The sequence below is a fragment of the Neovison vison genome, chromosome 13 (assembly GCF_020171115.1).
Source record: "Neovison vison isolate M4711 chromosome 13, ASM_NN_V1, whole genome shotgun sequence".
NCBI classification, from domain to species: Eukaryota; Metazoa; Chordata; class Mammalia; order Carnivora; family Mustelidae; genus Neogale; species Neogale vison.
Window position 1 is genome coordinate 85015005 of NC_058103.1, and position 14942 is coordinate 85029946.

The window sequence follows — 14942 nt, forward strand, 5'->3', positions numbered from 1 at the left end:
GATTCTGGGTATGGAAGAATCAAACCTTGCCAGTGGAGATTTTCTGCTTTCTCATTTGTGTTGTAAATATTTACTGTACTTACATTTCCTTTCATATAGAAATTTCAGGTGGAAAAACTGATTGCTTCTATCACTGCTGTGTTGCCCATTTTATGTCAGGAAAATTTAAGTTTTATGGCCTCCTATTCACAGGTGCTAAAAAGATGTTTGCTATTATTTTGTAGTGTGGCAGAAACTCAGACCGTGATCTCCTCCATAAAAGGCTCAAAGAACTCTTCAGGTATTGGTTATTCAGCTTCATTTAAATTAGCCACAGAAAAAGAGGCTTGTAGATATTAAAGCCAGAGTTTAAGTAAGCCTATAGAGTGGGGTTGGGGGGATGATTGTCAGCAAGAGGATTGCTTTGACCAGCAATTATGGTATCTGTAAATCCTAAATCCGGCCTTTGTAGTTTCTTATTCCCATCTGTTGTATCTGTTCAGCTAATGACTATTAAGGTTTCATTGCCTCCCCGGGGTTTTTGCTTTGAGAAGGAACTGCATAAAGAATAATGCCTTGGGGTGCCTGGGTGGCTCAGTGGGTTAAGCCTCTGCCTTCGGCTCGGGTCATGATCTCAGGGTCCTGGGATCGAGCCCCGCATCGGGCTCTCTGCTTGGCAGGGAGCCTGCTTCCTCCTCTCTCTCTGCCTGCCTCTCTGCCTACTTGTGATCTCTGTCTGTCAAATAAATAAAATCTTAAAAAAAAAAAAAAAGAATAATGCCTTATTCAACAGAACAACTTGGCAGCAGAAGAGAGGATATGGAGAGAGATTTGGTACTTTCCAGGTTCACTCAAAAAATAAGTATCTATCTTTTCTCCTATGTGAGAGCCCTTCTCTGCCTTCTCTTGTTATAAAGTCTTCATAATGAAGATCATTAATGAAAAATGTGTTTTGCTAGGGGAACTAAGTTTTAAGGAGAATCCAGGGACCACTAAAACCTGTAATGGTTTTGATTTTTTTAGTATCTTTTCAGACAAAAGCAGGCACGTCTCTGAAACATACTCTTGTTTTCCAGAAATATCTTCCGAGCCAGGAGATGATGATGAGCCCACAGAAGGAAGCTTTGAGGGGCACCAAGCCGCAGTGAATGCAATTCAGATATTTGGGAACTTACTGTACACCTGTTCAGCAGATAAAACTGTCCGAGCTTATAATCTGGTGGTGAGTTGATAAATCAATTGGAATGTTTTTGCAGGACTCCAGGGCACACTCTCTTAGACAGTAGGGGAATCCATTTTCTGTCCAAAGATGAGGTGAGTTTTAGACTAGCTGTAGATGAGGTTGATGCCATGGCTTAGCAGGGTCACTGGGGACTTAGCTTCTTCCTGTCTGTCCATTCTGCTTTCTCTGGTGTCACCTCTTTCTAAAGCTAGTTCTCCTCCTGCTCACAGACAGATTTCAGAAGGCCCTGGGGTTTCTTTTTCCTCCCATCGCTGTAAAAATGGGTCCTGTGCTTGACCATGAACAGCTGATTGGCCAGCAGTAGGGCTTGGCCATTCAGGTTCTGGTCCTGGTGTTGCCGATGAGATCCTTCATGTAGCTGCTACATAATAGGTTAGAATGAGTATCAGGGAAGTACTAGACGAGGCATTTTTCCTCACAGTTGATTAATTGTCCCAAGTTATTAAGGAGAGCAACAGTGTTCTTGTACCCAACACTTAGTATAATCTGATGCTCGTTTTTCTCAGTTTTCATAGAGTGAACTTTTCATAGAATGAGTTTTGAATTTGGTGTGTGTCAAACTAATTTTGCTTATCAAAGGTGATAGCCAAGAAGCTTTAGGAATACTTCATTGTCTGAACAGACACCACGAAAGTATTTGAAATTACTGAAGTCTTGAAAGTCAAAAGGTTAGATAATGGACCATGAAAATGTGTTCACTCTAGGCAACAGGTGTCTAGGTTTCATTAAGCTACTGATGGGAAGGGGCAACAGGGGCGACAGAAGGAAGGAAGCAGTGGTACCAGGAAATAGGAGTGTAACATTTGGGGGATTGGCTCTAATTCTAAATTGCAAGATAAATGTATGTATGCACATTCTAAGTGGGTCTCCATCTTTGCACAAAGGTAACATTTAGGATGCTCCCCTGTGAAACCATCCCTGGACCACTGCAGCCCATGATGGCACGGGACAAATCTCTGAATGTTGTGGAACATTCTAGTGTTCCAAGATTCATTATTTACTGATGAAATGCAGGAACTTATTTGGGAAATCAGCTGCAGTTTGGATTTGTCAGATCTTTGGTCCTAAGTTGGAGAACCTTGCCCCAGGCATTCATTAAAATTCTGATCTATCTTACAGCAGATCGCCCTAAGTATTTTTGGAATGGCTCAGATAACATAGAGTTACAGGTACTTAGTTCATGTGACTGTTTACTGGGCATTTAGTAAACAGGTATTTACGGAGCACCCCGTATACCAGGCACTAACCGAGGCACTAAGGATACAGCAGCAAACTGTGTTTTGGCATTTTTGCTGTTGTGTAGGAAACGTGTTCTCTAATGCTTATGTATCCACAAGTAATGATCTGATACGTGCTTGACTTTAGAGTCGGAAGTGCATTGGTGTCTTTGAGGGGCACGTCTCCAAAGTGAACTGCCTCCTGGTTACCCAGATCTCCGGGAAGAATGCTGCCCTTTACACTGGTTCCAGTGACCATACCATTCGCTGCTATAATGTCAAGGTGAGTGAGTCCAGAGAAATCAGAAATGATCATATTAAGCTGCTTTGGCTGTTATTTACTAGGCAGAGTGGAGACAGATGGTTGATTCTGCCCACTTTCTTATGCTTTGAGCCAATTTTGGCACAGACATACCTCAAAGATACTGCAGGTTGGGTTCCAGACTACCGTAGTGAGGTGTGAACATCATAATAAAACGAGTCAAAGGAATTTTTTGGTTTCCCGGTGAACATAAAATTTACGTTGATGCTATATTCTGTGAGGTGTGCAGGCATTTTATCTGGAAAGACAATGTAGGCACCTTAATTAAGAAATACTTTTGGGACGCCTGGGTGGCTCAGTTGGTTAAGCAGCTGCCTTCGGCTCAGGTCATGATCCCAGCGTCCTGGGATGGAGTCCCACATCGGGCTCCTTGCTCGGCAGGGAGCCTGCTTCTCCCTCTGCCTCTGCCTGCCATTCTGTCTGCCTGTGCTTGCTCTCTCCCCTTCTCTGTCTCTGATAAATAAATAAAAAATTTAAAAAAAAAAAAAAGAAAGAAAAGAAATACTTTTTTCTCTCCTCCACAGAGAGGGGAAAAGAAGGAAAAATAAAAAAGAAGAAAAAGAATACTTTATTGCTAAACAAATGTTAGCCATCATCTGCGTTTTCAGCGATCTGTAGTCTTTTTGCTGGTGGGAAGTCCTGCTTCAGTGTTGGTGGCCCCTGACAGATGTGGGGGTGGTTGCGGCAATTTCTTAAAATAAGACCACAGTGAAGTTTGCCTCCATAATCAACTCTTCCTTTCATGAACCACTTCTCTATTGCGTGTAGTGCTGTTTGATAGCGTTTAGCCCCCAGGAGAACTTTCAAAATTGGAGTCCATCCTCTCAAACCCTGCCGCTGCTTTATCAACTGAGTTACGGAATGTTGTTATTAATCTTGTTGTACCTTTCCGTTAGAGTTTGTGGGTGACTAGATGCTTGTCAGCAACCACTCATATCTCAAAAGGACTCTTCTTTTTTTACTACATTATATATCTGATTGCCCTATAAAAACTATGAAAAGATCTCACGTGAGTTAACCAGAGGCAACATGAATTTTAACATTTGGGCATATTTACTGGCTTTTTCCTTTATCTCACAGTTTTATACGTGGCACTTATATTTGTAATTTTATGGGAGAAAATTGAGTAATTTCAGAGACTGACTCTTTATAAAAGAAGGTTGGGAAAAGAGGTCAAAAGCTTTGACAGCCTATAGCTTTTTTTTCTTTTTTATTTTAACTTTACTTTCTCAGTGTTCCAAGATTCATTATTTATGCATCACCGGCCTATAGCTTTTATCACCCTACCCACAGCTTGTCCATCCTTCTAACCATCATGATTTTAACATCTGTTTCCAGACCTGTCTAAAAGCTATACTTGGGCCTTTCATTGGTTAGTGTCATTCAGTAACTAATCTTGAGTGCTCACCGTCTTACTAGCAACAGGGCCAGATTACCTAGGTAACTAGAATTGCTAGTATAACCCAGATCGGGAAATTCATGGAAATCATTTCTTGAAAGTGAGATCAAACAGTACTTATTTAACCTGGATATGCATTAGAATTAGTAAAGAAAAATTTTTAAAAAGATTTTATTTTTTTGACAGACAGAGATCACAAGTAGGTATAGAGGCAGGCAGAGAGAGAGGGAGAAGCAGACTCTCTGCTGAGCAGAGAGCCCAGTGCGGGGCTCAATCCCAGGACCCTGAGACAACAACCCGAGCCAAAGGCAGAGGTTTAACCCCCTGAGCCACCCAGGCACCCCAAGAAACTTTGCACATTCCAGAGCCTACTGAATTAGAATCTCATGGATTGAGGAAGAAGCTTGGGGCTCTATATATTTTTAAAGCTGCTCAGCTAATTATGGATCAGCAATCCTGGCACTAGTTTGAAGGAGGCGTGTGGGAACTATTGAAGTAGACAATCAATTACAGGCAAGCACATACATGATTAATAAAAGTATCAAATATACAACTGTAATCTTTATTTTCCTTTTTAGATGTCAAAGGTAGCTTTACTTTTGGCTACTTCATTTAAAAGTTTAAGGCTCAGTTCTTTTTTTTTTTTTTTCCTTAATTTTATTTATTTTTTTGACAGACAGAGATCACAAGTAGGCAGAGAGGCAGGCAGAGAGTGGAGGAAGCAGACTCCCTGCTGAGCAGAGAGCCCAGTGTGGGGCTGGATCCCAGCACCCTGGGATCATGACCTGAGCTAAAGGCAAAGGCTTAACCCACTGAGCCACCCAGGTGCCCCTAAGGCCCAGTTCTTAGTGCCCTTTGAAGAATTTCTACATTCCAAATTAGGAGCACGAGTGACATTATTAGAGTCGATATTTGTTTATAGCTTGAGGGTCTTTGGCCAAGTCCAAGATAGTCTTCTACAAGATAGAGGGTGCTACATTTTCTTCCTCACAAAAATCGTTTCACACTCTGCTGTAAGGATTGCTTTCATATTTTATTTGCTGTTAACCTCTGCTGATTAGGTGTTGTCTACTTTTGTCAGACACGAGAGTGTGTGGAACATTTACAGCTGGAAGACCGGGTTCTCTGCCTCCACAGTCGATGGCGAATCCTCTATGCAGGACTGGCAAATGGCACTGTGGTCACCTTCAACATCAAGGTCAGTGTCTGGCGGGAGAACACTAGAAAGTAGTGTGTGTGTGGAAAGAAGGAGAAGGCAGACATTTTCCTGTTTTCTTGTGTGAGAAAACAACAGAATGAGCTGCTACTCAAAAACCGTTATCTTCTGGTGTAAATGAAACAAGATCCTTCATTCTGCCTGCTCAGGCCTAAGTGTGCCAGGACCAAAAGGTAGCTCTACTAAATTAAACCAAGCCTGATGATTTGGGGCCAAATAATGAGTCATAGGTTAAACTAGTCTATCTCATTTTAAGAATGACACCATGAAAAATAAGCTTAAATTCTTTTGACTATGACATTGATGTGGTTTGGAACTGATTTAGGGTTTCATGAGGATAACCTATTCTGTAATGTGAATTCAGTCATAGGTTTGCCTTTTGTTCATGTGGCCTCATTCTTTCCTAATCCAAACGTAAATTCATTTGTTGAGCAAACCTTTACTGAGCATTTGTTACGTGCTAGGCCTCAGGTTAAAGCTTAGGAAGCGAGGAGGGACAAGTTCTTGATAGCCTTGTGTGCTTTATTAATGTAGGTGGACTTCCATCTTGTGGGCTTTAAAGTAAGAGAGATACGATCCAATTTGTATTTTAGAGAAAGTCATCCTGTAGTTGATGATAGGAAAGTACTGGTACTAGTAGAGTCAGGAAGATCATTTAGGAGGCTCTGTCATAGAAGATGATGTAAACGGTCAGTCTAAGAATGAAGAGAAGAGAATGGATAAAAGATATAAGAGGTAGAGTTGATGGGTTTGGTTACTAATGAGTTGTAGCTCTGTATCCCAAGGTCATCTGGTCATCTTTTTCTTTTTTTTTTTTTTTTGGAAAGTGAGTACATGAATGTGCTGATGCAGTAGGCAGGCAGAGGGAGAGGGAGAGAGAAAATCTTAAACAGGCTCCATGCATGGAGTTGGACATGGAACTGTATCTCACGACCCTGAGATCATGTCCTCAGTCGAAATCAGGAGTCAGGTGCCTCACCGACTGTGCCACCCAGGTGCCTCATGGTCATCTTTTGACAGCATGTTATGGTGTTTATTGTGTTATGTCCAATTACAGTATCATTCATATGTTAGGAATACCTACCAACTCTCCTTCCACATGTGAGTTGGAACCACTTCTTATAAGGGATACAATAAAATATCTCATGGCCTCTGCCTTTTTTTTTTTTTTTTTTTTTTTTTAAAGATTTTATTTATTTATTTGAGAGAGAGAGTGTGAGAGAGAGCATGAGCGAGGAGAAGGTCAGAGAGCGAAGCAGACTCCCCATGGAGCTGGGAGCCTGATGTGGGACTCGATCCCGGGACTCCAGGATCACGCCCTGAGCCGAAGGCAGTCGTCCAACCAACTGCGCCACCCAGGCGTCCCATGGCCTCTGCCTTTAAGAAGCTTAAAATCAGGGGTGCCTGGGTGGCTCAGTGGGTTAAAGCCTCTGCCTTCAGCTCAGGGCATGATCCCAGAGTCCTGGGATCGAGCCTCACATTGGGCTCTCTGCTCAGCAGGGAGCCTGCTTCCTCCTCTCTCTCTCTGCCTGCCTCTCTGCCTACTTGTGATCTCTGTCAAATAAATAAATAAAATCTTTAAAAAAAAAAAAAAGAAGCTTAAAATCAAGTAAGAACAATCTGGTCCATAGATAATCAGTGCCAAGTTATATGGTTCACTTGATAGGAGTAGATCACAGAAGGATCATTAGTGAAAGTTGTTGCATTTTATATGTGAAGTGTTAAAAGCCTACATTAGATTTGGTTAGGGCAATAGAAATGAATAAGAAAGAATAGATTTTAAAGGATAAAACTTGATAATGACCTCATTCCTTTTTGGGGAGAGTAATATTATCAAAGGAGGATAGAAGTTAGGAGCAGGACGTTTGAGGCAGGGTGAGAACAAAAAATTCAAATGGAAATGGTCCCTAACTGGTTGATAAGCCCCAGAGAGGATAGACCTTGAAGAGAGATTTCAGAATCTCTGCAGACATGGGGATTTTGAAGTCTTACGAGGGCTGGGCCCTTTTTGGTTTGGCCACACACCTAGAATGCAGTGCTTCTGAGATCTCAAAAGAAAGCCAGGGTTGGTTCTCTGTGCCTGGCCCTGAACTCCCACCAGCCTGTCTCCCGAGCACCTAAGGTGGTTGGAGTCATTGCTTAGCCCTGGACACTCCCAGCTGCTGCTTTGTGCTTAGTTTCTGGGAGTTTCACCACTTGTGTGCACCTGAAGTTCCCTTTTATTTTATTTATTAATTAATTTATTTATTTATAGACTCTCTTTTTTTTTTTTAAACATATTCTCCACCCAATCTCATGACCCCAAGATCAAGAGTAGCATGCTCCACCTCCTGAGCCAGCCAGGAACACCCCCCACCCCCAAAGATCCTTTTTAGAAGTTTTTGAGAAGTGGGAGAATTTAGGAACAAGACTGGTATGGGGATGAGGGAAGTAAGTCTAAGATCTGAAGTTAAGGAATGTTTGGGAATTCAGGATGTGACCATGCCACTCTGACTGATATAAAAGACTTCTCTAGTTCACTAAATGATGTGATAGATGACATAGAACGAGAAATCAGAAGAAACTGAGAATAACAGAAAGGTAGAGAATGAGAGACTCTTAGCAAACTTAGACCTCAGTAAGTAATTCTCAGTGGAGAAATTTGGAAATGTGACTGATTGCAAAATTTTTGATGAGAAAAAAATCAGGGAAAGAGTTTCTGGGTCTAAGGCATGGAAGATATGTTAGAATGTGAAAAAAAAAAGTTGATCATTTGTTATCATTAATGTAAGGGAAGTGAGAGAAGGCATAAAAAGAGAATCAAGTACTAATTATGATCAGATACTGTAGTTTAAAGTTAGAAATGTGTTTATAATGCAAGAGTTTGCTGTGCCCCCACTGGATTGGGGGAGGAGGGAGTCTTGGACACAAAGAGAGTTGGAATGAGAATGGCAGAGGCTGTGAAGTTAAAAAGACAGGGATGGGGTATGAGAACTTAAGTACAGATAATAGAATTAGAGAGTTCGTATCAAGGTAGTGATTTGGGTTAGTTGATTTTGACATTTACCAGCTGAGTTTCCTTTACTTCATATAATGGTGGCTTATTTTTCAGAACAATAAGCGACTTGAAATCTTTGAATGCCATGGCCCTCGGGCTGTTAGCTGTCTTGCCACAGCACAGGAAGGCGCCCGAAAGCTGCTCGTTGTTGGGTCTTATGACTGTACCATTAGTGTTCGTGATGCACGGAATGGACTCCTCCTCAGAACTCTGGAGGGCCACAGCAAAACCATTCTTTGCATGAAGGCAAGTACAGGGCAAGAGAAGAGGAGTGGGTTGTCTGGCACACATAGAAGGGATTGAGTGGCAATTCCCTTGTTGTCTAATGTCTTGTTTAGAACACATCATCTTGAAAAGAGCAAGGAGATTACAGTGCTTGGGTCACTGTACTGTAGTTTAATGTATTAACAGAGAGGGGTATTTTATTACAGAATGTAGATATACTTCAAAGCCCTCTTGGCTATTTCACAATCATTCTGAGGAGGCAGCAAACCCAATAGTACGTTGTTGATTCATCCTAGTACCTGGTGGTAGGACAGCAGTTTCACTTTAGAAAATTTGAGGAACTTACTATTTTGTCCCTAGTTCATGCTCATCTCAAAGTAGGTTATAAATTAGAATTCAACAATGTGCTTTACAGGTTACAGAGAAAGCTCAGACCCTTATACCAAATCTAACTCAATGAATTTTTTTCTTTAAGGTGGTGAATGACCTTGTGTTCAGTGGCTCCAGCGATCAGTCAGTCCATGCCCATAACATTCATGTAAGTTGTGTTGATGTAAAGAAATCTTTAATGGAATGATGATGAAAGCTTGAAGGATTCCTCAGACCTCCTGCAGTTCAAATGAAAGCCCTTTTTCCAGTGAAAAGCTTAATAACAGTCTGTACCTGCATGAGCTCTTGGAAGGTAGTGAGCAATCTGGAAATTCTGACCCGATCAACATTTTTTTTTTTTTAAAGATTTTATGTATTTATCTGACAGAGAGAGATCACAAGTAGGCAGAGAGAGAGACCTGCTCAGCAGGGAGCCCGATGTGGGACTCGATCCCAGGACCCTGAGATCATGACCTGAGCCGAAGGCAGTGGCTTAACCCACTGAGCCACCCAGGCGCCCCCGATCAACATTTTTAATGGGGGACAGATTCAAAGTTTATGTAAGGTTTAGTTTGTTTCATTTGAACTTGAGATAAATTGAGCAGCTGAGGCTCCAAGAAAGTGTGTATGTTAGGTAGTTTAAAATAGAACAAATAAAAACAGCCAAGAGACTCTGCTCGGGTCCTAGAGGCAGCTGTGTGAAGCTCAGTGCCTGGCTATAAACCTGGGGACAGTGCAGCCTCAGGGACTTGTCCAGGTGCAGTGGGATGAGAAAAAAGGAAATACGTCAACACCTACAAAATGCACGCAGATAGAGTTGTGGGCCTTCCCTTTCTATGACACCAGCTTCTCTCCATCAGGGTACCTTTCGTATATGTTATATACCTGTATTGTGATAAATGCTTGTGTGAGTACTTCAGCTGTTAAAATTAGTTCAGCTCCCTTATGTACAAGTAGCTTCGGAATTATGACTTAGGGAATAATGGAACCCGAAATCTCAAAAGTCAGAAGGAATCTTGAAAATCAATCTAGTGACTTGTCTCTTTTTGGATGCAGACTGGTGAGCTCGTGCGGATCTATAAAGGTCACAATCACGCAGTGACTGTGGTGAATATCCTAGGAAAAGTGATGGTGACTGCTTGCCTGGATAAATTTGTTCGTGTCTATGAATTACAGGTAGAATTTAGATCTACTCTTTTGCTTCAACAATTTGGGGAGAAGATCTGCCTGGGTTAGGTGTTAATTTTTTTTTTAATATAGTAAGGTTGTGGGTGGGCCCAGAAATCTGCATTTTTCAGAAGACCTCTAGATAATGAAGTAGATGGTCCGTGGACTATACTTTCAGAAAAATACTCCAAGGCTTGTGGTGAGACTCAGGTCCATACCGGAGGGTTACAGGCTGCAGCGGTAGTCTCTAAAGCTTGCCTAGTGCTCCCCGTGTGCAGTTTCAGGTTGGAAACTTTGACACGACACAGAAATTAGTTCTCTCATTTTCAATGGCCAGTGCCTCCTCTGAGGACTTACTAGAAAGATAGTTGTCAGATTACGTTTCTGTGAAAATACTCCCTGTGCTCCACATAGTGCCTCGGGTATGGTTTTAATCCTGCCAGATGCCTCCGGGGATTATGCTTATTAAACACAGTGTATGAACAACCTTAATTCTCTTTCTGTTTTGTTCCTCCACCTAAGTCCCATGATCGACTGCAAGTTTATGGAGGACACAAAGACATGATTATGTGTATGACCATCCATAAAAGTATGGTGAGTATTATTAGCCATGTCACATACTGCTTTAGAATATGTTCACTAAAAACTACAAACTGATGATGATGTTCCTCTCTATCACTCCCAAAGATGATATCTGTTTCTGATATGCTTCATTATTGAATCCTTTATCTTTTGGTGTAGTATCACTGAGAAGTAACCCAGTGACATTGTTGAATATTCTCTTTGCTATGTTGATAAGTGAAAATAATTACAATAAAAATCTGATATACCCCCATGAAAGAGAAAATAAGACCTGTCCCCTAAAAATTAAGTGGTGCTTTTTCCAGAGCCATTACGATCCGAACATAACATTGGAATGGAGTCAGGAGACCTGGCCAGTATGGCGAAACGAAAGCAGTCCTAAAAGTAGAAGCTAATTCACTCAACCCTGCTAAGCCTCGATTTATTTTATTTTTAAATTATGGGGTTGAAGCAGAGTGGATGTTTATTAGGTTCTGAGCAGTAGCGCCCCTTGTAGCGATGGAACGCAGCTGGCTCCGTGTAATGCGTAGCGTAGCGTGCCGTGCCCAGGGGCCGGGGCCGGGGCCCTCCAGCCCTGCTCTGCTTCTCTCAGCCAGGCTCTCAGGAGTGGCTCCCTAAGAAGCAGAGCTTCACAGTACCCGCGCTAGAGCATACTTAGCTGTGGTAGGACTCAGGGCTGGCCTTGGTTTCGGTTTGTGTTTTCTTACAGCGGCACAAAGAGCTTTTGACACTTATTTTGAGGATGTTTAGTTATTGATTTTTTTGTGTGTTTTGTTTTGGTCTAATACGAGAAACCACTTTTTCCAGATTTATACTGGCTGTTACGATGGCAGCATTCAAGCTGTGAGGCTGAATCTGATGCAGAATTACCGTTGTTGGGTAAGTAGTGAAACTGTTCTCCTAGCGAGACTTAGGAGTTGCTTAATGCTAGGCTAATTTATAGATCTTCATCAGCATCAATTAAGCATTTTTATATTTGAGCATCTACTCTTTGCCTCCCACTGGAGGACAAGGAAGCTTATTTTTATTATTTTATTTTTAAAAATTATTTATTTATTTTAGAGGGAGGAGGAGAGAGAGAGAGCACGAGAGTGAGCATGAATGGGAGAGGAAGAGAGAGAGAGGGAGAGAGAATCAAGCAGACTCCACACTGAGCATGTAGCTTGACATGTGGCTTGATCTCACCACCCTGAGATCACAACCTGAGCCAAAACCATGAGTCGGATGCTTACCCAACTACGCCACCCAGATTCCCCAAGGAAACTTATTTTTTAAAGCCATACATAAAATGTTTCCATACTTCTTTCATGAATAATCTAAGATTAGATATGAAGTATGGCTACATATTATCCCTTCAGAGGTCCTCTCTCTGGTGATTTTTGCTTGCTTTATTATAAATTAGTACATTTTTACAAAAATATCAATTGTTACAGAAGTACAGTTGACCCTTGAACAGTGTAGGGGCTTAGGGGTACCAAACCCTGTGCAGTTGAAAATCCACATATAACTTTTGACTCCCTGAAAGCTTACCTGCTAATAGCCTCCTCTTGATCAGAAGCCTTACCGATAACACATATTTTGTATGTTATATGTCCTATATACTGTTTCCTCACATTATGGTAAGCTAGAGGAAAGAAGATGTTACTAAGATTTAAGAAGCGGTGCCTGGCTTCTTGACATGTGACTTGATCGCAGGGTCGTGAGTTTGAGTTCCATGTTGGGCCTGGAGCTTACTTAAAGAAGTAAATAAAATCATAAGGGAATGAAGATACATTTATAGTACTGTACTATATTTATTAAAAAAAGTTCACATGTAAGTGGACCCGTGCATTTTGAGACCATGTTGTTCAAGGGCCAACTGTATGCGAAATAAAACGTGGAAGTGCTTATTTTTGTGACCTGCCCACTGTCCTATACTCATGTATTCATGGTTTGGTTTGCTTTTTGGTTTTCTCAGTGAAGGACACAAAATATAGTACAGCAGGATCTAGAATACAGAGGGTTAATTCACCTAGAGAAATGGAGAAAATACCATCTGGTTTTAAGGCTGGAGGGATGGAATAGTGCTGCAGGAAAAATCAAATTTGTATTATTTTATAGAAATGAACCTGTTAGAATTGTAGGGTTTAAGATAAGCAAGCCTGGAGGGGAAAAAACCAAGACAAAGAGTCTTGATGCTTTCTGACTAACAAGTGAAACTGAGAATTGAGCCACATTTTTAGTAAAGTAGGAATTAAAAAAAAAAAAAGAAAAAAGAGAGAGGCACCTGGGTGGATCTGTTTTGTTTTGTTTAAGATTTATTTATTTATTATTTGACAGACAGAAATCACAAGGAGGCAGAGAGGCAGGCAGAGAGAGAGGAGAAAGCAGGCTCTCCGCCGAGCAGAATGCCCGATGCGGGACCCGATCCCAGGACCTTGGGATCAGGGCCCGAGCCGAAGGCAGAGGCTTTAACCCACTGAGCCACCCAGGCGCCCCTGTTTTTTGTTGTTTTTTTTTTTAAGATTTTATTCATTTATTTGACAGAGAGAGATCACAAGTAGACAGAGAGGCAGGCAGAGAGAGAGAGGGAAGCAGGGCTCCCTGCTGAGCAGAGAGCCCGATGCGGGACTCGATCCCAGGATCCTGAGATCATGACCTGAGCCGAAGGCATCAGCTTAACCCACTGAGCCACCCAGGCGCCTGGATGGATCTGTTGATTAAGCATCCAGCTCTTGGTTTCAGCTCAGGTCATGATGTCGGGGTCATGAGATTGAGCCCCAAGTTGGACACCATGCTCAGTGGGGAGTTGGCTTGAGATTCTTTCCTCTGCCTCTCCTCTCTCCCTCTCCCCACTTGCATGCTAAATAAATGAATAAATGAATAAATAAATAAATAAAATCTGTAAAAAGAAAAAACAAAGATTGTGATTCAAGTGATAAAGATTCTCTGTAAAGTCAGGCTTCCAGGGTGTAGTTTTCTTTGTCAGACATATTTATTTTCAAGTTCACGAGTCAGCAGTTCTCAGAAATTGTGAAACTGAAGCCCCTTCAGTATTATAGAGAACTCTTTACCCTTTTTTTTTTTTTTAAGATTTTATTTATGTATGTAGAAAGCAAGCAGTGGGGGAGAGGTGAGGGTGGGGAGGAAAGAGAGAATTTCAAGCAGACTCCCGGCTGAGCATGGAGCCTGACTCAGGGCTCCATCTCACGATCCTGAAATTGTGACCTGAGCTGAAATCAAGAGTCAGATGCTTAACTGATTGAGCCACCCAGCAACCCTCTTTTATAATAAATGGACTAAGGAACTCATTTTATGATGGCAAGATAAAAAAATAAACATGGCTTAAACTGAATTTTATGGTAACGTGTCCGTCAATATTTGCTAACCTTTTCCTCTAACAATGTGGCTATCTGGGTGCCTCACCTTCTCAGTAGAGCAAAGTGTTGAGACTTTCCAGTCACCTCAGAATATTGGTGATTGATGTGGGTGCCTCCAGCTTTGTTATATTTTCTAGCCAAGAATTAAAGAATAAGGGGCTTGCTTTTTGCTTTTGCAGTCCGTACAGGATACAAGCGAGGGCTGCTCTAATGGTGATTGCATGGTTCCTGTACTCGTTCCGCTTACCCTTTCATTGCCTTTCTCCCTAGTGGCACGGCTGCTCTCTGATATTTGGTGTTGTGGATCATTTGAAACAACATTTGCTCACTGACCATACAAATCCAAACTTTCAAACTCTGAAATGTCGCTGGAAGAACTGTGATGCTTTCTTCACTGCAAGGAAAGGATCCAAACAGGTACGTGAGTGGGACCAGAGGCCAACCTGGGGTCATTGGACTCCTCAGAGCAGGCAGACCTTTAGGCCTTATTAGAATGTTCAGAATTGGAATAAATAGAGTTTAGGGATTTTCCTTTTTTTTATTATTCAGAGATTGGGGAATAGCTTAATGAGGTTTCAAATGATGAATTAGGAGTCCTTTTGAGAGTTTTTGAGAAAGAGTGTTAAGAGAATGTTTTTAAATGTTTCAAATCTAATAACTGGACCTGGAGGATTATTACAATATTTTTGTGTGAGATAAGAACTCATCTTTAAGTGCACAGTTTCATGTAAATCGCCTTCCATGTATGGATCTTAGAATGTACCCGGGAAGCTCTCCTTGGCTTGAGTTTTCTCTTGTCTTACTACCAGCTTTTCTCTCACAGGCCC

At 41.6% G+C, this 14942-nt stretch overlaps 1 protein-coding gene across 1 annotated transcript in view; it reads left to right on the plus strand.

Annotated features, from left to right (window-relative positions):
• The window catches only part of ZNF106 (zinc finger protein 106), a 71735-nt gene that overhangs the window by 52875 nt on the left and 3918 nt on the right, over positions 1-14942 (plus strand). Inside the window, exons 12-21 of the mRNA XM_044231681.1 lie at positions 225-280; positions 1056-1201; positions 2588-2722; positions 5242-5358; positions 8468-8659; positions 9114-9176; positions 10064-10183; positions 10697-10768; positions 11564-11635; positions 14386-14532. Of these exons, the coding sequence (XP_044087616.1) occupies positions 225-280; positions 1056-1201; positions 2588-2722; positions 5242-5358; positions 8468-8659; positions 9114-9176; positions 10064-10183; positions 10697-10768; positions 11564-11635; positions 14386-14532 (1120 nt within the window). The remainder of the gene's footprint in view (positions 1-224; positions 281-1055; positions 1202-2587; positions 2723-5241; positions 5359-8467; positions 8660-9113; positions 9177-10063; positions 10184-10696; positions 10769-11563; positions 11636-14385; positions 14533-14942) is intronic.